Below are 27824 nucleotides of genomic sequence, written 5' to 3'. Positions count from 1 at the left end.
ATAAGTAACTACAAGTAACAACTTAGACGTTACCATTTCTCAATAATTTTGTGTGTATGTGCACGCATATGGATGTGTGCATGCCAGTCCTGGGGCTTGAACTCAGGTCCTGGGCACTATCTCTTGACTTTCTGTTCAAGATTAGTGTTCTAACACTTGAGCCGCAGTTCCACTTCTGGCTTCATTTTTCTTTTTAAGTAGTTTTGTTAGATATAAGAGTCTCATAGACTTTCCTCCCCATGTTGACTTTCAAGCTCAAACCTCAGATGGTCAGCCTCTGAGTAGCTAGAAGTAAAGTTGTAATCTGCTAGTGCCTGGCAACAACAAAAGTAATTTTAAGCCAGCATTTGTCTCAGCATGGGCAAGGAATTGTTAAGAAAAAGTCTCTTTGTTAAAGCTGTAAGAAAGAATAGTCATATTTAAAAAAAAACCCAAAAACATAGAGGAAGTGGAGCTGAGGCTCAAAAGTGGCAGAACATTAGCCTTGAGCAGAAAAAGCTCAGGGACTGCTCTTAGGCCCTAAGTTCAAGTGCCATGACAGACAGTAGTAGTAGTAGTAGTAGTAGTAGTAGTAGTAGTAGTAGTAATAATATGGAATTTTGTTTAGGGTCTACCTTCTCTTGGAGCTTTTACTTTATAGGGTTTAGGGAAGTAGAATTAGTATTGTATTTTATGTCTGTGTATAAACTTTGAAGGAAGTCAAGGAAAAGTGCTAACTAATTATCTTAAGAAAATATTGTATGTTATCTTCAACAACTTGAAAATTAAATATCTGCAGGCCTTTAAGAATACAAATCTTATTTCTTCAGATATGAAGATCTTTTAAAAAGTCTACCATTACCAGAATATTGTAATCCAGAAGGAAAATTCAACTTGGCCTCTCATTTGCCAGGATTCTTTGTACGTCCTGATCTAGGACCTAGGTTGTGTAGTGCCTATGGTAAGTATAATTTAACATTTCTTCTAAAAGTTTGTAATTAGGATTTTAATGCTCTCTCCCAAGAGAGATTAATCTTTTTTTTAGTTTTTAACAAGTCAATTCTTTCCCCTAGTGTGATTCTTTTTTCTTTTGGCCAGTCCTGGGGCTTGGACTCAGGGCCTGAGCACTGTCCCTGGCTTCTTCTTGCTCAAGGCTAGCACTCTGCCACTTGAGCCACAGCGCCACTTCTGGCCATTTTCTGAATATATGGTGCTGGGGAATCGAACCTGGGGCCTCATGTATACGAGGCAAGCACTCTTGCCACTAGGCCATATCCCCAGCCCCTAGTGTGATTCTTTTAAAGGATATTTGTGAACAGATTTACTTTCACCGTATTCCCCTTCTTCCTCTTCCTCCTTGATGTACCTATTTTTTAAACCACTTTTGGTGGGTCTCATTATGCTTCATTCACTTATATGTATGTGTGTAACGTTCATCACCATGTTTCAGTTTGTACTCATATCCCCTTCATCTTATTCTCCTTTTTACATTTATGTCCCATTGCTATTACTGTCATCCCATGATCATTTTAGGTCTGTGCTTCATGATGGAGAGCTGAAAGTATTGAAAATTTACTTTATATCAAGCAATATGTTACAAATTAACAGCCAGCATTAAGTACCTGCTAATTTACCTTGCAAAATAATATTTACTTTTTTATTGATTTATTTTATGTAGGGCATTATAATGTGACTTTTTGAAGCAGAATTTTGAATTTACAGCTCAGAGCATAGTGAATCATTGTGATGGAACTGATTTAGGGAGAATGTCCTATTTATTACATTTTGTCTAACAAAAACAATTTTATACACAGGTGTAGCTGCTGCTAAAGATCATGATATAGGAACAACAAATCTTCATATTGAAGTTTCTGATGTTGTAAATATTCTAGTCTATGTTGGCATAGCAAAAGGAAATGGGATTATTTCAAAAGCAGGTAAGGAAGTTAAATAATGGTGGTCTTAATAGTTAAATAACAGTACCTACTATGATGAATATTGACAGTAAAGGTCCCAAAGCAGGTTTGGGGGGTTGGGGGGCTCTAATCTTCATTACTTAAAAATGTGTTTTTTTATGTAGCAAATTTTATAAATTTGTTATGCAGTCTATATTGTGGTTATGAAAAATGTATTGTGAAACTCACTTTCAAACGTGTTGTAGACTGGGGTTCTGTAAAGATGATGAAGATAATGTTTTTGCCTCAAGCATTCTCTCTGTAAAGATGATAAAGATAATGTTCTTTTCCTCAAGCATTCTCCTGCCCTACCCTCCCAGGATCAGAAAGAAGAATATATTTTACTATACTATTGTAAAAGTTACATCTGTAGGGAGTAATTTGGTTTTAATTTCATATCTTTGGATTCCTCTCTGAATAATTGATCAGTGACTTATGCCTTCCTTTATAGATATATACTTACAAGTCTTAAAAGTGTACTGGCTTCTTCAAAATAGGAACAGATTTATAAGAGAATTCGATGATAACTCACTTATCATACACAAGATCCCTGGCTCTGATTTTTAGCCCAAGTACATGCACTAGATAGGTAGAAGGATGGATGACAGATAGACAAAACATCCTTTGACCAGTCATCCTATTTCTCTTAACCTCATAACCTCATAACCAATCCCTGGCTTCCTACTTAAAATTTTGTTAATGTTACATTTATAAAACACCAGCCCATTATTTTCCCAGAAAATATTTTATATTTATCCCAAAAGGACATAAAGAAATGATAGTCTGTTACAACAAGCTTTTAGTATCGTTTTAACTGTCCTTGTTTTATTATGAATTTGAAAGAAAACTTTGTCACAGATAACCAATTGAGGGCTAAACCAATTGTTTTGTGTTCTTTCTCATTTAATCTTTGAAATAAATCTTTGTAGCCAGATTTGTATATTAAAAAGATTTCACTGTACATATGTAGAAAACATCTGATACAGCCTCAATAGTAAGCAATATTTAAGATATTTCAAGAGCTTCCTATAGTCCTACAGTTGTTTTGTATTGTTTTGTTTTTGGCTAGTCCTGAGAGCTTGGAACTCAGTGCCTGAACACTGTCCCTGGCTTCTTTTTGCTCAGGGCTAGCACTCTACCTCTTGAGCCACACCACCACTTCTGGCTTTTTCTGTTTATGTGGTGCTGAGGAATTGAACCCAGGCCTTCATGCATGCTAGGCAAGCACTCTACCGCTAAGCAACATTCTCAGCCCTAGTTCCACATTTGAAAGAATGCTAATTGATATTTTCATTTGTGTACTGATAAAATATTTTTATATCTATACCCACGTATTTGAAGTTCTTTTTATATTACCTGACATTTCCTTAAAATCAGAGCTCTGTTTTGAATCATTTGATTACAGATTAATCACAATAAAATGTGAAATGTCCTCAATGAATATTTAGTAACAGTATTGAGAGGCTTTTTTTTTTAACTTTTATAAACTGTTCAAATATAAGCTAGAAGTGTGTTCCCTGCTGACTTATGCAGTAGTTAAAAGGGCAACTAGTTAGTAAAAGTCCTTTGTAAGCTATTAAATGCTGTTCATGGTATTAGTAGATAGCTTTTCCTTGGGACAGGCAGAGAAACAGTTGAATACAAACTGTTGAGTTTTCTATCTCATAATCTGTGGTTTATAGAAAATAAATGAGAAACAAAAGAAAGCCATTGCGAGGTGGAAGAGAAATGTTTCTTTACATGTTTTAAGTATTAGTGTAACCTGCAAACACTTTCGTGGCCATCATTCAAAAATGACATGGCCAGGAGCCAGTGGCTTACGCCTGTAATCCTAGTTACTGAGAAGGTTGAGATAGGAGGATCATGGTTCAAAGCAAACCTGGACAGAAAAGTCCCAGTGAGACTCATCCCAACTAACCACTCAAAAACCAGAAATGGGGCTGGGAATGTGGCTTATTGGTAGAGTGCTTGCCTAGCATGTACGAAGCCCTGGGTTCAATTCTTTAGTACCACAGAAACAGAAAAAGCCAAAAGTGCTTTGGCTCATGTGGTAGAGTGCTAACCTTGAACAAAAAGAAGCCAGGGATGGTGCTCAGGCCCTGAGTTCAAGCCCCAGGACTAGCAAAAAACTAATAAACAACAATAAAAACAACAACAAAAAAGAAGTGGAGCTATGGCTGAAAGTGGTAATGCATTATAACCTTGAGTAAAAGATTAGCTCAGGGACAAGGCCCAAGGCCCTAAGTCCAAGCCCCATGACCAACCCCCCAAAAAAAGACATGAAGTTTAGATGAAGACAGCCAAAGAATTAACTTTTAAATGTTTAAAGATTTCTTAAAGACCTCTGCTCTTTTCCAGTGTTACACCAAAGACAGAACCCAAGTGCTATGTTCTAACATTTTTGAATATTTAACTGGATCATACTTTTAAGAGCATCAATTCTAGTCAAGCACTTGATGCTTTGATAAGTTTTAGAAGGTTTGGCTTCCTGGTTCTGACCAATTTAAAAATATCCTTCTGTGTTTCAGGAATACTTAAAAAATTTGAAGAAGAAGACTTGGATGATATTTTAAGAAAAAGATTGAAGGACTCAACTGAAATACCTGGTGCTCTGTGGCATATCTATGCTGGAAAAGATGTTGATAAAATAAGAGAATTTCTTCAAAAGGTATAATTTAAGACATAGATAATCTTTTCACACCAAACAAGGATTTAGTAATTTTTGAATATAGAGGCATTTGGAATTCCGCTGCCTATAATATCGGTATACCATTAAATAAGTTAGCTCAAGGAGATAGGATTTTTCTTTGAAATCAAGACCTCCATTTAAACATATTTTCCTTTGACAGAAAAATCTGTGGAAATTTTTGTTTTTGTTCATTTCTGCAAGTAAGTACTAGGGCTTAAACTGAGGAGATTGCTGTTCTGGGGTTTTTTCACTCAAGGCCAGCACTCTTATCACTTGAACCACTTTTAGCTTATTGGTAGTTAATTGAAGGTAAGAGGCTTATGGGCTTTGCTTTCATGGCTTGCTATGAATCTGGATCCTTAGATCTCAGCCTCCTGAGTAGCTAGGATTGCAGTCATTGAACCAACCACTAGTGCTTAGCTTGAAATTTTTTTGAGAGAGAAGTGTAAGGAAGAGTGATACTGGAGATTTTTTTTAATTGGGATAGATTATATGCATGTTTGAAAGTAACAGGACAATACTTATTACACAACTAATATGTGCAAATAAAGTCATTAAAATGGTATTAGAAGAAATAAGAATCTTTACAGCCTTCAGGGTATTGCAGCCTTTCTTAGGATGTTAAGATGGTTCACCAAAATGTTGAATAATCAGGGATAAAAGTAGTTTGTGGGGATTTCTTTTCTGGAATCCACATTGTTGCTTGTTTTGCTGTAATTTCAAGAACTCTTTCTGTGGACAGTGAAGAAGCCTTATAGCTACCATCTTATTTTGATATACATACCAATATTTTTATCTAAAATATAGTGTGTACTTCTTTTTTTTGGCCAGTCCTGGGCCTCGGACTCAGGGCCTGAGCACTGTCCCTGGCTTCTCTTTGCTCAAGGCTAGCACTCTGCCACTTGAGCCACAGCGCCACTTCTGGCCATTTTCTGTATATGTGGTGCTGGGGAATCGAACCCAGGGTTTCATGTATACGAGTCAAGCACTCTTGCCACTAGGCCATATTCCCAGCCCTATAATGTGTACTTCTGAAAGCAAATTATTTTGTTGGTCAGTAAAGGATTCTCTTGAGATAGATTTCAACTTTGTATATACCTTTATTTTGTTTTGGTTTTTGCCAGTCTTGGGGCTTGAACTCAGGGCCCAAGTACTGTCCCTACCTTCTGTTTTGCTCAGGGAGAGCACTCTACCACTGAGTCACAGCACCCTTTCTGGTTCTTTCTATATATGTGGTGCTGAGGAATCAAACCCAGGGCTTCAGGTATATGAGGCAAGCACTTTACCTCTAGGCCATATTCCCAGCCCCTGTACATACCTTTAAAGGAGCAATGAAGAAATATTTATAGGGGCTGGGATGTAGCCCAGTGGCAAAGTTCTTGCCTAGCAAGTGCAACATCCTGGGTTTGGTCCCCAGTACCAAAAAAAAAAGAAAAGACAAAGGAAATTTTTATAAACTCCATGCAAATAAATGGTAGGATTTGGGGAAAAACATACAAAGCCTTTACTTTTCTCAAAGTGCAATGTATTCTTGAAGCAACCAGTAAATGATAAGGAAGAAACCAGCTGGATGAAAATTTAATAATAGAAGTAATTGGTGAAAAGGAAACAGTATTAGCATCACTTCGTTGTACTGTGTTTTATTATCATTTGGCTTTTTAAGATGATTATAGAATGTTGTTTTCTTAAAACTTACACAATATTCAGAAAACAAGATTTATTATTGTGAAGAAAATGAAAAGTCTACTGAATGGCATTTTGATTTCCATTACTTCATTTGGGGCTTTAATTTTAATCCTTATTTAAGATTTCAAAAGAACAAGGCCTTGAAGTTCTACCAGAACATGATCCAATACGTGACCAAAGCTGGTATGTGAATAAAAAGCTTCGCCAAAGACTGCTTGAAGAATATGGAGTTAGAACCTGTACTCTTATCCAGTTTCTTGGTGATGCCATTGTTTTACCAGCTGGAGCTCTTCATCAGGTACGCACAAACTTAATTCTAACATACCTGTTATCAAAAGAACTAATTTTGGGGGGAAACAAATGTTTCTAGGTACAGATAAAAATGAAAGAAGCTGTAAGTAGGGCTGGAAATGTGGCCTAGTGGTAAAGCGCTCGCCTGGTAGACGTGAAGCCCTGGGTTCGATTCCCCAGCACCACATATATAGAAAAAGGCCAGAAGTGACACTGTGGCTCAAGTGGCAGAGTGCTAGCCTTGAGGAAAAAAAAAAAGCTATAAGTAAGAGATTGACTTACACAATATATTTTCATTAAATGTCTAAAATGACATTCTCATGTTTGAAAAAAATCTAATGTGATTACTTTGGAGTTTAATTGTTTTAACACGAGTCTGGTCCATTTATGTATTATCTCTAATTTGGGGAATGAAATCTTAACATTTAAGACCCCTTTTAGAAGTAAAGCATACTATCTGTTTATTTTCATTAGTGAGGCTTAAAAGGGCCACTAAGAGGTAATAACCAAGAGCTTTTTATATGATTTTAAGTTTACTTCCTGTACTAATGCACTAACATAGTAATAACCCTTCTAAAGTGTGATGATACATAATTTATATTAGCTATGGATTCATAAAACTTTAAATCTGAAACATCCTGTCAAAAATAAATGCATACATACCCAATCTTTTTTTATGTAACTTGATGTGTGATATAGACTAGGTCATAGGGATAACGGATGATGAAATTTCAAGTTCAGCACAGCACAGCACAGCACAGCAGATTTTTATAGGTTGAATGGAGCCCATATTCCAGCTTAGAACCTCCCTGCATCAACAAAAGCTCATTTGCCTCAATGAATTCTCTATTTTTTTCCCACTTACCACCCAGTAATTGAGATGTATTTTTATTTTATTTCATTTTATTTATTTTTATTATTTTTATTTTTTGGCCAGTCCTGGGCCTTGGACTCAGGGCCTGAGCACTGTCCCTGGCTTCCTTTTGCTCAAGGTTAGTAGCACTCTGCCACTTGAGCCACAGTGCCACTTCTGGCCATTTTCTGTATATGTGGTGCTGGGGAATCGAACCCAGGGCTTCATGTATAGGAGGCAAGCTCTCTTGCCACTAGGCCATATCTCCAGCCCCGAGATGTATTTTTTTTTTTCTTTTTTTTGGCCAGTCCTGTGGCTTGGACTCAGGGTCTGAGCACTGTCCCTGACTTCTTTTTGCTCAAGGCTAGCACTCTGCCGCTTGAGCCATAGAGCCCCTTCTGGCCATTTTCTGTATATGTGGTGCTGGGGAATTGAACCCAGGGCCTCATGTATACGAGGCAAGCACTCTTGCCACTAGGCCATATCCCCAGCCCCCGGAGATGTATTTTTAATAGGTATTTTTTTTTTATCATTATCATGGACTATTTATAGAATAGGTATTCTGCATTTTTTTTTTTTTTTTTTTTTTTTTTTTTGCCAGTCCTGGGCCTTGGACTCAGGGCCTGAGCACTGTCCCTGGCTTCTTCCCGCTCAAGGCTAGCACTCTGCCACTTGAGCCACAGCACCGCTTCTGGCCGTTTTCTGCATATGTGGTGCTGGGGAATCGAACCTAGGGCCTCGTGTATCCGAGGCAGGCACTCTTGCCACTAGGCTATATCCCCAGCCCCAGTATTCTGCATTTTTATATTAAGAACAAATATTCCTTAGATTATAATAGTTGCTTTTAAGATATTAAATGCATCATTTTTATAGCTCATGGCATTTGTAATAATGTGTTATTACTTGCTGTGGTCCTAGCATTTCATCTCAAGGTCTTGTACTTTGGTAGGCAAGCACTGCTACCACTTGAGTTACATTCCCAGCCCAATGGTAGCAAAACACAAAATACAAATATACTTCTTTCTATGCTCATAACTTCCTTAAAAGTATATTTATATTTCATAGGTCTTTTTGTTTCTGTCCACTTGTGATCATTTCAGAGGTATAACATCATTTGTGATTCATATGCAATTGGGATTCACTCCACATACCATTCTTTTTGCTTTCCAGCTAGCTTTTTTACCAGAAAATAGCTAATTTTTATTCAGAGGAATTGAACATTTATTCAAACAGTCAAAAGAACACCTATATTGTTACAGATATTTTCTGTAAATAAAAACCCTACTGCCCAGTCAGCACCAGTGGCTCATGATTATAATTCTAGCTACACAAGAGACTGAGATTTATTAGAGGATGAAGGCTAGCTTGGAGAGGAAAGTCCATGAGGCTCTTATCTCCAGTGAACCAGAAAACACAGAAAGAAGAATTGTGGCTCAAGTTGTGCAACATCAGCCTGGAGTAGCAAAGCTAAGGGACAGTGCCCAAGGCTTGATACTAGCAGAGAGAGGTGATGCTGGGGGGGGTTAGAAGAAGTAGGAGGAGGAAGAAAGAGCAAAAGACAAAGATGGATGGATGGGTGGATGGATGGATGGATGGATGGAGAGATGGAGAGATGGAGAGAGATCCATCCTAGTATTAGATGTGTGGTTCAAGTAGTAGAGTACCAGGCTAACAAGTATGAGGCCCTAAGTTCAAATCATACTATCTATTTTCCAAAAAAGAATAATCCTTTTATAGATACCTTTGAAAGTCATTATTTATACATAGAGTTCAATCTTACTCAATATCAGTTTTCTGATTAGATTTGAAACAAAGTTGGTCCTTGAAACCTTGTCTCAAACAAACATTTTATGCTTTTTTAGTGTCCAGTGCTGTAATTTTTCACAAACGCATGCTCAGATAACAATACACCAAAATATAGTATAGTTCTATCCCAAAAAAATTGTCTCGTGGGGCTGGGGATATGGCCTAGTGGCAAGAGTACTTATTACTTCATATACATGAAGCCCTGGGTTCAATTCCTCAGCATCACCCACCTATATAGAAAACGGCCAGAATTGGCGCTGTGGCCCAAGTGGCAGAGTGGCTAGCCTTGAGCAAAAAAAGAAGCCAGGGACAGTGCTCAGGCCCTGAGTTCAAGGCCCAGGACTGGCAAAAAATAAATAAATAAATTGTCTCTTGCACTTCTAATCTTTTCCTCTCATCCAAAGTTCCTATAGCCTTGAACTTTTCACTTGCATAATTTTTGTTTTCTCCTTCCAACCTTATAATGGGGCAAATCTTCTCTTAACTGGTACAACTACATGGGTTATCCATTCGGGGTATGGGCAAGACAAACGCTACTTTATGAAATGGCTTCACCACAAACCTTCTGTTGTCATGCACCCCAAATCATCTCCTTTGCCTCATTTAGTCTTTACTACATGGTGCAACTACTTTATTGGGTCTCCTTCCAGGCTTTAGCTTTTCCACAATTTTCCCATGTTTCTCACACCAGATACCTTAGACCTTTACTGAGTTGCCACCTCCTTTGGGGGCCCCATGTCTTTCTTGTCATTCAAAACCTCAGTCCTTGGATGAGCAGGTAATGACAAATACAAGGTTTGAATTCTGGGCCTTGAGCTTATTAATAGGTGGTGCTTTACTACTTGAGCCATAGCTTTGGTTACAGTTTTTGGAGATGGAGTCTAGCAAACTTTTCTCTGCTTTGCTGACCTTGAACTTCCATCTTTTGTTGCATCGTTCCTTTCCTGTAGCCACTTTTTCCTTTTAGTAACACCTTTTTTTTTTTGGCCAGTCCTGGGCCTTGGACTCAGGGCCTGAGCACTGTCCCTGGCTTCTTTTTGCTCAAGGCTTGCACTCTGCCACTTGAGCCAAAGGGCCACTTCTGGCCGTTTATATAGAAAACGTGGTGCTAGGGAATAGAACCCTGGGCTTCATGTATGCGAGGCAAGCACTCTTGCCACTAGGCCATATTCCCAGCCCCTTTAGTAACATCTTCTAAACTTCATACTTACCTGAGTGTTTTATGTGTTACAGTTTTGTCTTTATGAGAATCTTTTATGTATTGAATCTGACTTTTACTTAGAATCATACGTTTAATGTCCATCTTGTGTTTGTAAATTAGTTTCTTTTTTTTGCTATATAGTTGTTTCATTCTATGAATAGTTCTTCTATGTTTTGGAAGTCTTATTTCTTCACCAAGTAACCTGTATTCGTGTGTTGCCAGCATGAGGCAACTGTAAAGAAAGCCACTATAGGGGCTGGGAATGTGGCTTAGCAGTAGAGTGCTTGCCTATCATGCACGAAGCCCTGGGGTTGATTCCTCAGCACCATCTAAACAGAAAAAGCCGGAAGTGGCACTGTGGCTCAAGAGGTAGAATGTTAGCTAGGCTTGAGCAAAAAGAAGCCAAGGACAGTGCTCAGGCACAGAGTCCAAGCCCTAGGACTGGCATTAAAACAAAAACAAAAACAAAAAAAAACTTGTGTGTAGGCTAAGTGAACTTAGGTGTTTTCATTGCTATTAAGTAAGTACTGCACAGTGATGTTGTCAGATCACATGATAAATGTACAACCAACTACAAAATTTCCAGGCAGTAATTAAAATAATGGTACCATAGCCTTTCCTTCTCATTCAGTGTTGCATACATTTCATTTCTTTTTCCTTTTCTCACATCTAGGGTAATTTTTTACACTATATAAGCATATAATAGCATCACTGTGGTTTTAACTTGTATTTCTTGGTGACTAAATATGTTGAGTGTCTTTCTATATGTGTATTTTTCTTATGTTTATTTTGTTTAAGTGTGTGTTTACGTAATTTTCTCAGTTTTTAATTGATGGGAATGGTTATTAAAAATACGATTTCCAGGGCTGGGAATGTGGCTTTGTGGTAGAGTGCTTGCCTAGCACTCTATGAAGCCCTGGGTTCCATTCCTCAGTACCACATACACAGAAAAGGCCAGAAGTGGCACTGTGGCTCAAGTAGTAGAGTGCTAGCCTTAAGCAAAAGAAGTTCAAGGAAAGTGCCTAGTCTCTGAGTTTCAAGCTTGGGATTGGCAAAATACATGCACATGCACGTGTGCGTGCACATACACATTAACTTTAATATTGTATCACTTTTTCACCTATTTTTTCATACTGTAGGTGAATATTGTGACTTGTTTGTTGTTTGGGTATATTTGGGGTTGTTTTGTTGTTTTGCAGTACTGGGTGGGGTTGAACTCAGAACCTGGTTGAAGTGCTACTATGTAAATCATGCTTGCAACCCTGCTTTTTTACTTGTTATTTTGGAGATGCAGTCTGAATCACTTTCGTAGCTTCAAACCTTCAAACCAGTAGCCTTCAGATCTCAGTCCCCTGAGCCATTAGACTGAGTTTAATTTTTATAGATGTGCATATTATGTGATGTCTTTATGCTCATTTTTTGTATATAAACATTTGGTTAGTCAAGTACAATTTTTCACTTTTTAATTTTTTGTCTGTTGTGGGGCTTGAACTCAGGACCTGGGTGCTGTCCCTTAGCTCTTTTGCTCAAGGCTCTACCACTACCACTTTACTACCACTTTGAGCCACAGCTCAACTGGTTTTCTAGAAACTTGGGTTAATTGGAAATAAGAATCCCACAGACTTTTCCTGCCCTGGTTGGCTTTGAACCGCAATCCTCAGATCTCTCCACCTCCTGAATAGCTAGGCTTATAGGTGTGAGCCACCAACAATTGGCAAGGTAAAATTTTTTGAAGAGACTACATGAATGTCCTTTTCTTTTATAAATATTACATTGTGTTATTAAGCAAAAAGTTCAGTCAGTATAGAAAGTTAAATCCTGAAAATCCCATCTGCTACCTTTCCTAGTTTACTTTCTAAAGAGACGCAGTCATTGATACCGCAAACATTACATGCTTATACTTGTTTCTCTGAAGCTTTTCGTTTTAGAGGAAAGAAAGAGGAAAAAAAATAACTTCTATCCAAATAGTAAGCACAAAGGGATCCTGTTAAAAAGGTCACATATCAGTGTTCAAAATTTCATAAAAGCTGGGAGGTAATGTCTCATGCCTCTAGTCCTTAGCTACTAGCTACTCAGGAAGCCAAAGATCACAGTCTGAAGGCAGACTGAGGAGATAAATCTGGGAAACTCTAATCTCCAATTAGCCAGCAAAAACCTAGAAATGGACATGTGTTACAGTGGTAGAGTATAAGCTATAAGTAAAACAATAAAAAAAAAGGCCAAAAAAAAGACAAATGCAAGTATAAAACCCTGAGTTCAAGCCCCAGTAATAGCGTGTGTGCGCACACACGCACGCTCGCACACGCATGCGCGCACTTGCACGCAAACTGTCCTCCAACTTTAGAAAAGAAAATACCCTGTGTTGGAAGGTGGTCACAAGTGGGAGGGGTTGGCCTATGTTCAGGGTAAGTAAAAGTGAATATAGTTGAAGTAATTTATATGCATGTATAAAAAAAGGACAACGAAACGTGTTGGCATTTCTTGGTATTTTTAAGAAGGGGAAGGGAAGAGCGAGAAAACCTTTTGAAATTGCTTTAAGAAGGGATTGAGGAGATGAGGGAGAGAAGTGGAGGTGAGTTTGGTAGGCTGCATTTTCTATAGAGAATATATGTGAAACCCTATTTGTACAAATGCTCAGTCTATATCTGTCCTATTTGTGTTAATATTAACAGACGTATGTGCATGTGCACACACAAACACACAGCCTCTTAGTCTAATTCTTGTTTTGCTCTTTTCACACAATGTGAAACATTCCTACCTGCTCCCATGAACTTTTATTTTTTGTCATTTTCTCTGCTTTATTTTTCTTTTTTTTTTTTTTTTTTTTTTTTTTTTTTGCCAGTCCTGGGCCTTGGACTCAGGGCCTGAGCACTGTCCCTGGCTTCCTTTTGCTCAAGGTTAGTAGCACTCTGCCACTTGAGCCACAGTGCCACTTCTGGCCATTTTCTGTATATGTGGTGCTGGGGAATCGAACCCAGGGCTTCATGTATAGGAGGCAAGCTCTCTTGCCACTAGGCCATATCTCCAGCCCCGAGATGTATTTTTTTTTTTCTTTTTTTTGGCCAGTCCTGTGGCTTGGACTCAGGGTCTGAGCACTGTCCCTGACTTCTTTTTGCTCAAGGCTAGCACTCTGCCGCTTGAGCCATAGAGCCCCTTCTGGCCATTTTCTGTATATGTGGTGCTGGGGAATTGAACCCAGGGCCTCATGTATACGAGGCAAGCACTCTTGCCACTAGGCCATATCCCCAGCCCCCGGAGATGTATTTTTAATAGGTATTTTTTTTTTATCATTATCATGGACTATTTATAGAATAGGTATTCTGCATTTTTTTTTTTTTTTTTTTTTTTTTTTTTGCCAGTCCTGGGCCTTGGACTCAGGGCCTGAGCACTGTCCCTGGCTTCTTCCCGCTCAAGGCTAGCACTCTGCCACTTGAGCCACAGCACCGCTTCTGGCCGTTTTCTGCATATGTGGTGCTGGGGAATCGAACCTAGGGCCTCGTGTATCCGAGGCAGGCACTCTTGCCACTAGGCTATATCCCCAGCCCCAGTATTCTGCATTTTTATATTAAGAACAAATATTCCTTAGATTATAATAGTTGCTTTTAAGATATTAAATGCATCATTTTTATAGCTCATGGCATTTGTAATAATGTGTTATTACTTGCTGTGGTCCTAGCATTTCATCTCAAGGTCTTGTACTTTGGTAGGCAAGCACTGCTACCACTTGAGTTACATTCCCAGCCCAATGGTAGCAAAACACAAAATACAAATATACTTCTTTCTATGCTCATAACTTCCTTAAAAGTATATTTATATTTCATAGGTCTTTTTGTTTCTGTCCACTTGTGATCATTTCAGAGGTATAACATCATTTGTGATTCATATGCAATTGGGATTCACTCCACATACCATTCTTTTTGCTTTCCAGCTAGCTTTTTTACCAGAAAATAGCTAATTTTTATTCAGAGGAATTGAACATTTATTCAAACAGTCAAAAGAACACCTATATTGTTACAGATATTTTCTGTAAATAAAAACCCTACTGCCCAGTCAGCACCAGTGGCTCATGATTATAATTCTAGCTACACAAGAGACTGAGATTTATTAGAGGATGAAGGCTAGCTTGGAGAGGAAAGTCCATGAGGCTCTTATCTCCAGTGAACCAGAAAACACAGAAAGAAGAATTGTGGCTCAAGTTGTGCAACATCAGCCTGGAGTAGCAAAGCTAAGGGACAGTGCCCAAGGCTTGATACTAGCAGAGAGAGGTGATGCTGGGGGGGGTTAGAAGAAGTAGGAGGAGGAAGAAAGAGCAAAAGACAAAGATGGATGGATGGGTGGATGGATGGATGGATGGATGGAGAGATGGAGAGATGGAGAGAGATCCATCCTAGTATTAGATGTGTGGTTCAAGTAGTAGAGTACCAGGCTAACAAGTATGAGGCCCTAAGTTCAAATCATACTATCTATTTTCCAAAAAAGAATAATCCTTTTATAGATACCTTTGAAAGTCATTATTTATACATAGAGTTCAATCTTACTCAATATCAGTTTTCTGATTAGATTTGAAACAAAGTTGGTCCTTGAAACCTTGTCTCAAACAAACATTTTATGCTTTTTTAGTGTCCAGTGCTGTAATTTTTCACAAACGCATGCTCAGATAACAATACACCAAAATATAGTATAGTTCTATCCCAAAAAAATTGTCTCGTGGGGCTGGGGATATGGCCTAGTGGCAAGAGTACTTATTACTTCATATACATGAAGCCCTGGGTTCAATTCCTCAGCATCACCCACCTATATAGAAAACGGCCAGAATTGGCGCTGTGGCCCAAGTGGCAGAGTGGCTAGCCTTGAGCAAAAAAAGAAGCCAGGGACAGTGCTCAGGCCCTGAGTTCAAGGCCCAGGACTGGCAAAAAATAAATAAATAAATTGTCTCTTGCACTTCTAATCTTTTCCTCTCATCCAAAGTTCCTATAGCCTTGAACTTTTCACTTGCATAATTTTTGTTTTCTCCTTCCAACCTTATAATGGGGCAAATCTTCTCTTAACTGGTACAACTACATGGGTTATCCATTCGGGGTATGGGCAAGACAAACGCTACTTTATGAAATGGCTTCACCACAAACCTTCTGTTGTCATGCACCCCAAATCATCTCCTTTGCCTCATTTAGTCTTTACTACATGGTGCAACTACTTTATTGGGTCTCCTTCCAGGCTTTAGCTTTTCCACAATTTTCCCATGTTTCTCACACCAGATACCTTAGACCTTTACTGAGTTGCCACCTCCTTTGGGGGCCCCATGTCTTTCTTGTCATTCAAAACCTCAGTCCTTGGATGAGCAGGTAATGACAAATACAAGGTTTGAATTCTGGGCCTTGAGCTTATTAATAGGTGGTGCTTTACTACTTGAGCCATAGCTTTGGTTACAGTTTTTGGAGATGGAGTCTAGCAAACTTTTCTCTGCTTTGCTGACCTTGAACTTCCATCTTTTGTTGCATCGTTCCTTTCCTGTAGCCACTTTTTCCTTTTAGTAACACCTTTTTTTTTTTGGCCAGTCCTGGGCCTTGGACTCAGGGCCTGAGCACTGTCCCTGGCTTCTTTTTGCTCAAGGCTTGCACTCTGCCACTTGAGCCAAAGGGCCACTTCTGGCCGTTTATATAGAAAACGTGGTGCTAGGGAATAGAACCCTGGGCTTCATGTATGCGAGGCAAGCACTCTTGCCACTAGGCCATATTCCCAGCCCCTTTAGTAACATCTTCTAAACTTCATACTTACCTGAGTGTTTTATGTGTTACAGTTTTGTCTTTATGAGAATCTTTTATGTATTGAATCTGACTTTTACTTAGAATCATACGTTTAATGTCCATCTTGTGTTTGTAAATTAGTTTCTTTTTTTTGCTATATAGTTGTTTCATTCTATGAATAGTTCTTCTATGTTTTGGAAGTCTTATTTCTTCACCAAGTAACCTGTATTCGTGTGTTGCCAGCATGAGGCAACTGTAAAGAAAGCCACTATAGGGGCTGGGAATGTGGCTTAGCAGTAGAGTGCTTGCCTATCATGCACGAAGCCCTGGGGTTGATTCCTCAGCACCATCTAAACAGAAAAAGCCGGAAGTGGCACTGTGGCTCAAGAGGTAGAATGTTAGCTAGGCTTGAGCAAAAAGAAGCCAAGGACAGTGCTCAGGCACAGAGTCCAAGCCCTAGGACTGGCATTAAAACAAAAACAAAAACAAAAAAAAACTTGTGTGTAGGCTAAGTGAACTTAGGTGTTTTCATTGCTATTAAGTAAGTACTGCACAGTGATGTTGTCAGATCACATGATAAATGTACAACCAACTACAAAATTTCCAGGCAGTAATTAAAATAATGGTACCATAGCCTTTCCTTCTCATTCAGTGTTGCATACATTTCATTTCTTTTTCCTTTTCTCACATCTAGGGTAATTTTTTACACTATATAAGCATATAATAGCATCACTGTGGTTTTAACTTGTATTTCTTGGTGACTAAATATGTTGAGTGTCTTTCTATATGTGTATTTTTCTTATGTTTATTTTGTTTAAGTGTGTGTTTACGTAATTTTCTCAGTTTTTAATTGATGGGAATGGTTATTAAAAATACGATTTCCAGGGCTGGGAATGTGGCTTTGTGGTAGAGTGCTTGCCTAGCACTCTATGAAGCCCTGGGTTCCATTCCTCAGTACCACATACACAGAAAAGGCCAGAAGTGGCACTGTGGCTCAAGTAGTAGAGTGCTAGCCTTAAGCAAAAGAAGTTCAAGGAAAGTGCCTAGTCTCTGAGTTTCAAGCTTGGGATTGGCAAAATACATGCACATGCACGTGTGCGTGCACATACACATTAACTTTAATATTGTATCACTTTTTCACCTATTTTTTCATACTGTAGGTGAATATTGTGACTTGTTTGTTGTTTGGGTATATTTGGGGTTGTTTTGTTGTTTTGCAGTACTGGGTGGGGTTGAACTCAGAACCTGGTTGAAGTGCTACTATGTAAATCATGCTTGCAACCCTGCTTTTTTACTTGTTATTTTGGAGATGCAGTCTGAATCACTTTCGTAGCTTCAAACCTTCAAACCAGTAGCCTTCAGATCTCAGTCCCCTGAGCCATTAGACTGAGTTTAATTTTTATAGATGTGCATATTATGTGATGTCTTTATGCTCATTTTTTGTATATAAACATTTGGTTAGTCAAGTACAATTTTTCACTTTTTAATTTTTTGTCTGTTGTGGGGCTTGAACTCAGGACCTGGGTGCTGTCCCTTAGCTCTTTTGCTCAAGGCTCTACCACTACCACTTTACTACCACTTTGAGCCACAGCTCAACTGGTTTTCTAGAAACTTGGGTTAATTGGAAATAAGAATCCCACAGACTTTTCCTGCCCTGGTTGGCTTTGAACCGCAATCCTCAGATCTCTCCACCTCCTGAATAGCTAGGCTTATAGGTGTGAGCCACCAACAATTGGCAAGGTAAAATTTTTTGAAGAGACTACATGAATGTCCTTTTCTTTTATAAATATTACATTGTGTTATTAAGCAAAAAGTTCAGTCAGTATAGAAAGTTAAATCCTGAAAATCCCATCTGCTACCTTTCCTAGTTTACTTTCTAAAGAGACGCAGTCATTGATACCGCAAACATTACATGCTTATACTTGTTTCTCTGAAGCTTTTCGTTTTAGAGGAAAGAAAGAGGAAAAAAAATAACTTCTATCCAAATAGTAAGCACAAAGGGATCCTGTTAAAAAGGTCACATATCAGTGTTCAAAATTTCATAAAAGCTGGGAGGTAATGTCTCATGCCTCTAGTCCTTAGCTACTAGCTACTCAGGAAGCCAAAGATCACAGTCTGAAGGCAGACTGAGGAGATAAATCTGGGAAACTCTAATCTCCAATTAGCCAGCAAAAACCTAGAAATGGACATGTGTTACAGTGGTAGAGTATAAGCTATAAGTAAAACAATAAAAAAAAAGGCCAAAAAAAAGACAAATGCAAGTATAAAACCCTGAGTTCAAGCCCCAGTAATAGCGTGTGTGCGCACACACGCACGCTCGCACACGCATGCGCGCACTTGCACGCAAACTGTCCTCCAACTTTAGAAAAGAAAATACCCTGTGTTGGAAGGTGGTCACAAGTGGGAGGGGTTGGCCTATGTTCAGGGTAAGTAAAAGTGAATATAGTTGAAGTAATTTATATGCATGTATAAAAAAAGGACAACGAAACGTGTTGGCATTTCTTGGTATTTTTAAGAAGGGGAAGGGAAGAGCGAGAAAACCTTTTGAAATTGCTTTAAGAAGGGATTGAGGAGATGAGGGAGAGAAGTGGAGGTGAGTTTGGTAGGCTGCATTTTCTATAGAGAATATATGTGAAACCCTATTTGTACAAATGCTCAGTCTATATCTGTCCTATTTGTGTTAATATTAACAGACGTATGTGCATGTGCACACACAAACACACAGCCTCTTAGTCTAATTCTTGTTTTGCTCTTTTCACACAATGTGAAACATTCCTACCTGCTCCCATGAACTTTTATTTTTTGTCATTTTCTCTGCTTTATTTTTCTTTTTTTTTTTTTTTTTTTTTTTTTTTTTTTTTTGCCAGTCCTGGGCCTTGGACTCAGGGCCTGAGCACTGTCCCTGGCTTCCTTTTGCTCAAGGCTAGCACTCTGCCACTTGAGCCACAGCGCCACTTCTGGCCGTTTTCTGTATATGTGGTGCTGGGGAATTGAACCCAGGGCCTCATGTATACGAGGCAAGCTCTCTTGCCACTAGGCCATATCCCCAGCCCCATCTGCTTTATTTTTCTTCATTTCAGTCATCTAAAATAATTTGTAATTTACTTTTTCATTGTTTTGCACTCACTAGAATGTAAAACTTCATGAAGTCAAAGTTGGACAGATTTTCTTTCTGCTTTCTGCAAGGCTTAGTATCAAACATAGGGGTCATTGGCATGAGTGATATACTACTGAGCCATGTGCTAGCCCAAGATTTGGCTTTTTTCATTGCTCCCTCTTCTTTCCTTATTAGAGCCATCTTACTTATTTGAGAAGTCTGTTTTGTGACTACTACTATTAAGTATAGTCATACATATATGTAAACATTTGTAAAGCCTATTTTGTATAGAAGATCTGAGAATATGTTCTTAGAAGATTTTTACACAAGCAGCAAAAACAATGTATTCCTATACATATAAGGTTTTTGCACAATCATACAAATTCTGACTTCTTTGCATATGTGACTTTGCCTACCTCAGAAAGTTTACTTGTGTTGGAAAATAACTTCTAATTTTTGCTGTGCACGTATGTATGACATAAGGCATGTTCTAACATTGATAGTAAATCAATAGATATTATGAGAAGCAAATTTCATCTCTAATAAAAGATTATACAACGAAACGGCATGTTGTATTGTGCGGCCTGCTAGAAAATGTTGCTGAGTGCTGCAGGATAAAACTTCAAAGTTTTGTGATGGATAGCTGGGCATACAAATTGCCATCTCTAAAAATAGGAATTTCTATCTCCTTCTATGTGTAGGATAATTACAATTGTTTTGTTTTTTACTCTTTTTAGAGAGTGCTATGTCTGATTCACAAGTAACAGAATTCAAAGTTATATATTTCTTCATAACTATTAACTTTGGTTTGATATGCATTAATATTTTCCACCTTTTTAGTTCTTAGAGGCGCTACAAACTGTTCATTGATGGTTCAACATTACCTAGTATACCACAAATCATTACCTAGTATACCACAAATGGCTCTTGAAGTAATCCTAGACTCTAAATTCATGTTTCTCATTCATTGCCATAAGAATTTTCTAGAGGTCTTCATGAAGCACACATTGCTGTACTCAACCCCTGAACCCCTGGAGTTTTAAAATTCATTGAGTCTGGGAGGGGAAAACCTGAAATTTTACATTTGTAACAAGTTGCTAAGTATTGCTAATGTAGGAAGCGGAAGCCTGTACAAGCAATAGGTACCTATCTAAAATGTGTTTCAACCAAGTGATACTGTATTACAGGAGATGGCAGTGTTAGAAAAGAAGCAATGCTCTATTCTTGGCCCGTGAACAGTTGAGTATATCCAGAAACCAAACTGGGAGACTAGTAGCTCTTGTATTCAGTAGAGTCCAGATATGTGTCTTAGGAACCTGAAGGAAGTGTGATAGCCACAGCTTTTGATACTCTTTAAGGGGGGGGGTGACAGGGGGAGTCAGATTGCAGACCTGAAATCTATTGTTGGTAAATATGACCCCAAGTATGTGAATCAGCAGTAATAAAGTTGCACTAAACTTTGTCTTGGTATTTTTTCCTCATTTGAATCACCAAATTATTTTTCACACAAAATTTCCACAAATAGCTGAGTATATAACAATTGTAGTGTTGAGATAATAATCTTCCTTCTATGAACATGAAAAAATTATATTCTTAATTATTTATGATTTCAAGTGATCCTTTAAAGCATATTATTAAGGAATATTGGTCTGGAAAGTGGAATTAAAATGACTCATACATTGCTAAAGAAAAGGGGTAAGTTGAATGGAAGTTAATTTGTATTCTACTTCAAAACTGAAAATTGTCTCTTCAACTTCAAGCCTTTCAGCAAAACATCAGATGGGGGTTGTTCAGAAACATATAGCAACTTTAAGCATTAATAAACATCGCCATTCTGAATAACATCATTTTTAAAAGGACCATAAACTGGCAAAGACTGACTGAAAACTTTCAGAATTCTGGAATGTAATCCCAATACTTAGAGTAACCAAGAGACTGATGAAGAAAAAGGCAGCTGATTTTTCACTTAAGGAAATCTGTCAGGGCACTGGCTGACCATGAAATAATGGAACCAAGACTTCAGTGACCACACCCCCAGCAGAGAATGCAGCCTTTCTGAACAGTTTGGAAAAGTCACTGAACAATGGCTATAGCCCTCTGCAGTCACCAGCAGCAAACACTTAAGTCAGGGAAAATGTGATTACCAAAGGTAGCACATTATAATGTACAGATGCCTAGTTTTCAAGAAAAAAGAAAGCATGGTCCATTCAAAGGGAAAAACTAAATTGACAGAAATGTTCCCTGAGGAATTTCAGACTTTGGACTTACTAAACATGCTCAAAGAGCTAAAAGAAACTCCCATGGATAAAGACCTGAAGGAAACCAGAAAAATGATGGATGACTCAAATAAGAATATCAATAAAGAAAAAATATAAATGAACCAAGTAGGAATTTTGGATCCACAGTGATTTTTAAGATAGGCCAGAATTAGACATACCAAAAGGTAACATTCTAAAACCTGTGTTCAGATAAAGACATAAGGAGAGAGAGGGCATTTGGAGACTGTGTTTGATGGTGTGAAAGAGTTAATGTAAGACTGTAAAGCATCTATTTGACAAGACATCACAGGAGTTGGGCTCCTGTTGACTTGCCATTTATTGGCTGATTTGTCTTGGGACAGGCGCTGAACACATCTCATCCATAGTCTACTGTTCTGTGAAATAGAGCATCTATTCTACAGACAAATAATGAAGAGCCAGTGAGACTGTACAGACATGGTGAAAATGTGAGGCATCTACTGTTCATTCTTCTGAGGAACCAGCAGCCTAATGATTACAGAAAGAATATTTGCTTTATATGCTACCGAGTTATCAATAGAGGCACAGTGCTTGAGTTAACTCTGCAGACTTCAGCAGCTGTTCAGGTGGTCATGTGTCCAGAGGAGGAATTATAGCCCCTCTGGAATTTCATTACACTGTCATCAATTAGATTTTCTTTCCCACAGTCTCCATTTCCCACTATCTCTTTTTCATTTCACTCCCAATTAGGTTTGTTTTGCAAAATTTTAAAAATTAGAATAGAATTAAATGCTTAGTTTTTCCATTATTTCTCCTTTCCCAGGAATTTTTATGCCGTTTCAAAATACCACTAGAAGACAACCTAAAACAATACAATTCCTCTGCTAATAGAGCATAAATGGAAAGTAAGACATAGTGAAGTATCCGTAAATGCTGGAAGACAGATAATATTGACTGGCTTCTTAAGAAAACCATTTTTCATCAGGAGAGAGCAAACTTGGAAACTATTGCAATAAAGTCACAGAAGATTAAAGGGTCTCTTTATTTGGCTAATTTGAGATAAAGGCATAAAATAACCTAGGCACCAAAATAACCTAGGAAATTGAAACTCATTTGTGGTCAGTAGATCTGTATGGAACTAGACTTTCCCAGTTCCTCACAAATGAACTAAGTTAATATTGAGATGACCAAATTGCTGAAAGCCTAAGGAACAGGAACATACTCATTGAGTACCACCTAGATTTTTTTCTACTTAGAAAGTTTTTAAAGTAACACATTTTAAAAGTCCACCTTAACAAAATTGGTAATTAGGATCTGATTATTTCCAAAGGATTCCTGGAAAAGATACTTTTTTTTATCATTTAAAAATATTTCATTTACAAAGTCACTCCACATGAAGCTTTTCAGTGACATAACTTTCCCATTCAAGTGCGGTCTTCTGCTTTGAAATCCATTTGATGGTTTGGGAAAATTCTCTGGCATAATTGGCCTTTGTGTTTATTAATCTCACTTTTGTTTCCTGAGATTTATGTTTCATGGCTTTTCTTTTGGGAATAGGTACAGAATTTTCACAGCTGTATTCAGGTAACCGAAGATTTTGTGTCTCCAGAGCATCTTGTACAGTCATTTCATTTAACACAGGAACTGAGACTTTTAAAGGAAGAAATCAATTATGATGATAAACTACAGGTAAGAAATCAATGTTTTAACAAGTCCTGTTTTGTGGGCTTTTTATATTCACAAAATGGAAATGTGTAACAGGCTATGCAGTCACATTTGGATAAACAAATGTTAACACCAACATTTAATTAACTTTTAATGATTCTTAGTTTAGTTTCAGGCTTAACCATGTTTTTGTTTTGTTGTTGGTCATGGCCCAGGCAGTGTCCCTGGCTTCTTTTTGCTCAAGGCTAGCACTCTACCTCTTGAGCCACAGCGCCTTGTCAGGCTTTTTCTGTTTATGTGGTGCTGAAGAATCGAACCCAGGGCTTCATGTATATGAGGCAAGCACTCTTGCCACTGGGTCATACTCCCAGTCCCAATCCCTTGGCTTTTTTTTTGCTCTCCACACTTTTGAGTTGCAGGCCACTTCTGGTTTTCTTGTGGTTACTTGGAGATAAGAGTCTTAGAGATTTTCCTGCCTGAGCTGGCTTCAAACCATATCCTCATATCTCAGCCTCTTAAGTAGCTAGTATTACAGGCATGAACCACTCAATGCCTGGCTTAACAATTTTTTTTTTAACTTGGCATTTTCCTGGTCCTTATACTTTGGCTTGTCTTGATCCCTGTTACAGCTATTCTTTTGTTTTTAACTTGGCAGTTGTCATTTGTAAATTTCTCTCCAATTCATATGATTAGAAATATCAACATCTCTTTCAGGTTAAAAATATCTTATATCATGCAGTCAAAGAAGTGGTGAGAACTTTGAAGATACATGAAGATGAAGTAGAGGATATGGAAGAAAATTAAATGTGGTCCAGCTGATGTTTGTAGGCCACAGACTGGGACTGCTTCCTGAATGATGATAGGCACACTAACTTTAGTTTCATAAAACCATCAGTGCCAAGAAATGCTCTTTGTAGTCATTGTTACTGACACCACAGCAGTATAGTCTATGTCACAGCTCCTGTGAGTCAGTGTTAGTTGTAAAACAAGCTGAATTGAAAAACAGCATTACATAGTGGTTTCTGTATTATAGTGTATATGATGTTTGTGAAAATGCCAGATTTAAAATGATGTATTTATTTTTGGTAAAGAAAATTCCAAGCTATATTGTTGATGAAGTGTAAATGTACCCTTGTACAGTTTAATAAATAACTAATATTTTTCACTACATTGAGACAGTTACTGTGAGAATAGGACACCAACACCAGCTATTGCCTGCGTTTGGGAAAATGCTGACTCGCACAGCAGTCATGTCATAATCAGAAATTACTGCCAAATAATTGTAAAATTTGTAAAATATAAAGTATATAAAGTAGATACTAAATACAGACACTTCAATATTTTGTTGAAGCTATTGACTGTAAAATTAAACATTTTCAAAAGGTGTAATTTATTTAAAATTGTCTCATTTTGGTAAAATTTATGTGAAGTTTTAAAGCTAAATATTAAACTTAATATGCTTTGTAAATATATACATATATACATTTAATGATGTATTTTTTTAAAACATTGGCTTGCTTTTGTTAAAGTGCAAGTGTTACATATGGCTTTGTACATTAAAGTTGAAAGGGGTTTTACATTTTCCATTAAAAAAGACTTTATCAGAAGTTGTGTTCCAGAGTTCTCCCTATCCTTCCCACCCACTCCCTACACCCACCCCACTCTCCTATTCCCCCTCCCCTACTGAGGAATTGGAGCTCGGGTGCTCTAGCCACTTGAGCCATGCCTCCAGCCATTCTTTACATTGATTATATTTAAGCAGGATCTCTATGCCTGGGCTGGCCAGATTAAGATCCTTTTACTTGTGCTTGCCTGCATCACAAAGGATAACCACATGCCACCAGGCCAAGCCATTGGTTGAAATAGAGTCTGGTGGACTCAGATCACCCTGTTCCCCAATTGCTGCATGCCAATGCAATCCTGATAGTCCACCTCCTAAGAAGCTAGTGTACAGATTTGAGCTGCTCTGTCCAGCAAGGTTAGAGAAGAACTTGTAGTCATCAAAGTGACTGTGAATTCTGTTTACTGTGCAACCCTGGCAAAGTGCTTTAATTTGAAGTCTTGCTTTTAATAACTGCTGTTAGCAGATAGTTGCATGAGTTATGAGAAATATGTAGTTCTCTATTTAACATGTCAAGTATACTGGGAAGAAATGTCCAACTAATGTGACCTTGCAAACTACTTTGTTTCTGTCTCATTTTGCTTAGGCCCACAATCGATGTAGGTTGCTATTTTAACTTCACTCAATATCTCAAGCGATGTATAAGTTTTGGACTTAGTTTTTTTGATACCCACTTCCAGACCTGCACTCATGGCGTCAGACTCTGCCTGGGCTTTCTTATTCCTGACTAGCACTCTGGTACTTGTGCCATACCTTCAGCTCTGCTTTTTTGTTGTTGGTTAATTGGAGATAAAGAGTATCTTAACTGGTTTGTAATTAGCTATTCCAGAGACGGAGATCATGGTTCAATGCCAACCCAGGCAGTAAAGTCCAACTCATCTCCAGTAAATGACTCAGAAAAAGCCAGAAGTAGTGCTGTGGTAAAGTGCTAGCCTTGAACACAGAGGCTCAGGGACAGTGCCTAGGCCCAGAATTCAAGCCCCAGGATTGGGGGGAAAAAAAAATTACCTTGTACTTTTTTCCAGGGGCTGGCTTCAAACCTAGATCCTCTGATCTTGGCCTCCTGAGATCAACATTAAAGGTTTGAGCCACTGTCACCTGGCAGGATTTTGACTTTAATACTATTTTTCCAAATGTGCCTCATCTTGTGCTTTCACATGTTAACATCTGATTTTAATGTGAAATGGATTTAAAGCCAAGGTGTTAAATGATTTGGGTCTCCTAAAGACGGCCAGGAACCTATTTTTTTTTTGTGTGTGTGTGTGTGTGTTTTTCTTCAAGAAATACTTGCTTCTCTATTTCTTAATCTTCCTTTTATCAATCCCTATGAACCCTTCAGGGTAGCTGAAGCTCAAGAAAGCAGGAAGTGTTTCTTTCAGAGCAAACCAACCAATGAAAATACTTTGAATTCAGAGTCTGTGCTGGTGATCCAATTCTTGTTAAATGTAGGGGAGAGAATCTATAATAATTGCATCAGTGAAGACCTCTATAGACTGAAAAGCTAGGGGATAAGTTACTATTGCTGATTACTGGAGCAATTCCTCTGACCATTTCCCCATTCTAATCTTTTGGTTGTGCTGTTCATCACATTTAAAAATATCCTAGTTGTGTTTCTCCCTGAAAGAGGTAATAAGAATTGTCTTTTGCTGGTTGCCAGTTCCTTGTGCTTTAATTCTAGCTATTCTGAAGGCTGAGATTTCAGGACTGTGGTTCAAAGCCAGCCCAAGCAGGAGTTTTTGAGACCTCCGTTAACAGCAAAGGCCAGAAGTGGAGCTGCAGTTCAAGTGGGTAGAGTGCTGACCTTGAACAAAAAGCTAAGTGACAGCACCCAGACCTGAGTTCATGCCCCAGTACAAGAACAAAAATAAAAACTAGGTTTCACATGTTAAATGTTCAAGAAATACATAAACACTACAGACTATGAAACCTTTACTTTGAAGTAGATCTAACATTTACCTGTGGAAGTTGCATCAGGATTGCAATTTGTTTTGCCTTACTGTGAAATGGAAGGTTACTTGAGATAAGGAAAAGCAATACTGGATATGAATAGGTGTTAATACACAGTCATGGAAGAAGGAAATAGCTAACTGCTGCTTGGATCAGGAGGCAAAAGTTTGTTGCATTTCAGTTTTTCTTGCAAAAGAAATTGCTAAGTAAACAATATACACTCAAGTTGTCAGAGGAATTAGAACAGAAGAGAGTTTAGGACACTGACATTTTACCCCATCTTTTGAATGGATTGTCTTCCAACAAGAGAAGAGTAGCAGTTCAACCCGTTTAGATGGATCTAGTGACACAAATATTTCTAAGTGCTGTATGAGCCCCAGAAATTAGTCATAGACAACTGTTATAGTCACTGATTTAAGAAATAAGAATATATTGTCTGGTTTCATACATGCTATTTGAGTTGGTGGTTTTGTTCTACATCTATTCATGTTTTTCGTTGTTGGGTTTTTCAAGTTGAGAATTTCAAGTCAATCAAAAACTTCTAGTCACCTTGTGTTTCTATGCAGACAAGAGCCAGTACTATCAAGTGAACTAGACTTTGGTGGGGGTGGGTAGGAAGCCAAGTTAATTTGAAAAGTGTCTAGTTAGGCACAGGTAGCTCTGGCCTGTAGTTCTAGTTTGTCAGTAGATGAGATCTGAGACTAGGGGTTTGAACCCAGCCCAGGCAAGGAAGTGAAACTTACTAGCCAGCAAGAAGCTCGAAGTAGAACTGTAGCACAAGTGGTAGCCTTGAGTGGAAAAGCTGAAGGACAGCACCCACACACTGGGTTCAAACAATCTCCAATACTGGAACAACAAAATGTCTAGACAGATATGATCACTGGTTTTCCTCCCAAAGACGACTATATCAGCCAGTTCCCATAGATTTAACTTTTTTCCGTTTACAAAAAAGGGATACCATTCCATTAAAAGTTGTCACTGGGCATATTATAACAGCACTGACTCCCAGCTACTTGGGATACTGCAGATCATGGTTTGAGGCCAGCCCAGGCA

At 38.3% G+C, this 27824-nt stretch overlaps 1 protein-coding gene across 4 annotated transcripts in view; it reads left to right on the top strand.

The window, feature by feature from the left end:
• The window catches only part of Jmjd1c (jumonji domain containing 1C), a 172889-nt gene extending 148079 nt beyond the window's left edge, over window positions 1-24810 (top strand). For all 4 annotated transcript variants that reach the window (XM_048338856.1, XM_048338859.1, XM_048338857.1 and 1 more), the window contains 6 exons: window positions 810-940; window positions 1794-1916; window positions 4463-4602; window positions 6431-6607; window positions 23096-23227; window positions 23918-24810. In XM_048338856.1, coding sequence (XP_048194813.1) covers window positions 810-940; window positions 1794-1916; window positions 4463-4602; window positions 6431-6607; window positions 23096-23227; window positions 23918-24007 — 793 coding nt within the window. In that variant the 3' untranslated portion in view covers window positions 24008-24810. The remainder of the gene's footprint in view (window positions 1-809; window positions 941-1793; window positions 1917-4462; window positions 4603-6430; window positions 6608-23095; window positions 23228-23917) is intronic.
• The last annotated feature ends 3014 nt before the right edge of the window (window positions 24811-27824 follow it).

Source organism: Perognathus longimembris, chromosome 2 (assembly GCF_023159225.1).
Source record: "Perognathus longimembris pacificus isolate PPM17 chromosome 2, ASM2315922v1, whole genome shotgun sequence".
Taxonomy (NCBI): Eukaryota; Metazoa; Chordata; class Mammalia; order Rodentia; family Heteromyidae; genus Perognathus; species Perognathus longimembris.
This window is presented reverse-complemented; position numbering and strand designations above follow the sequence as displayed.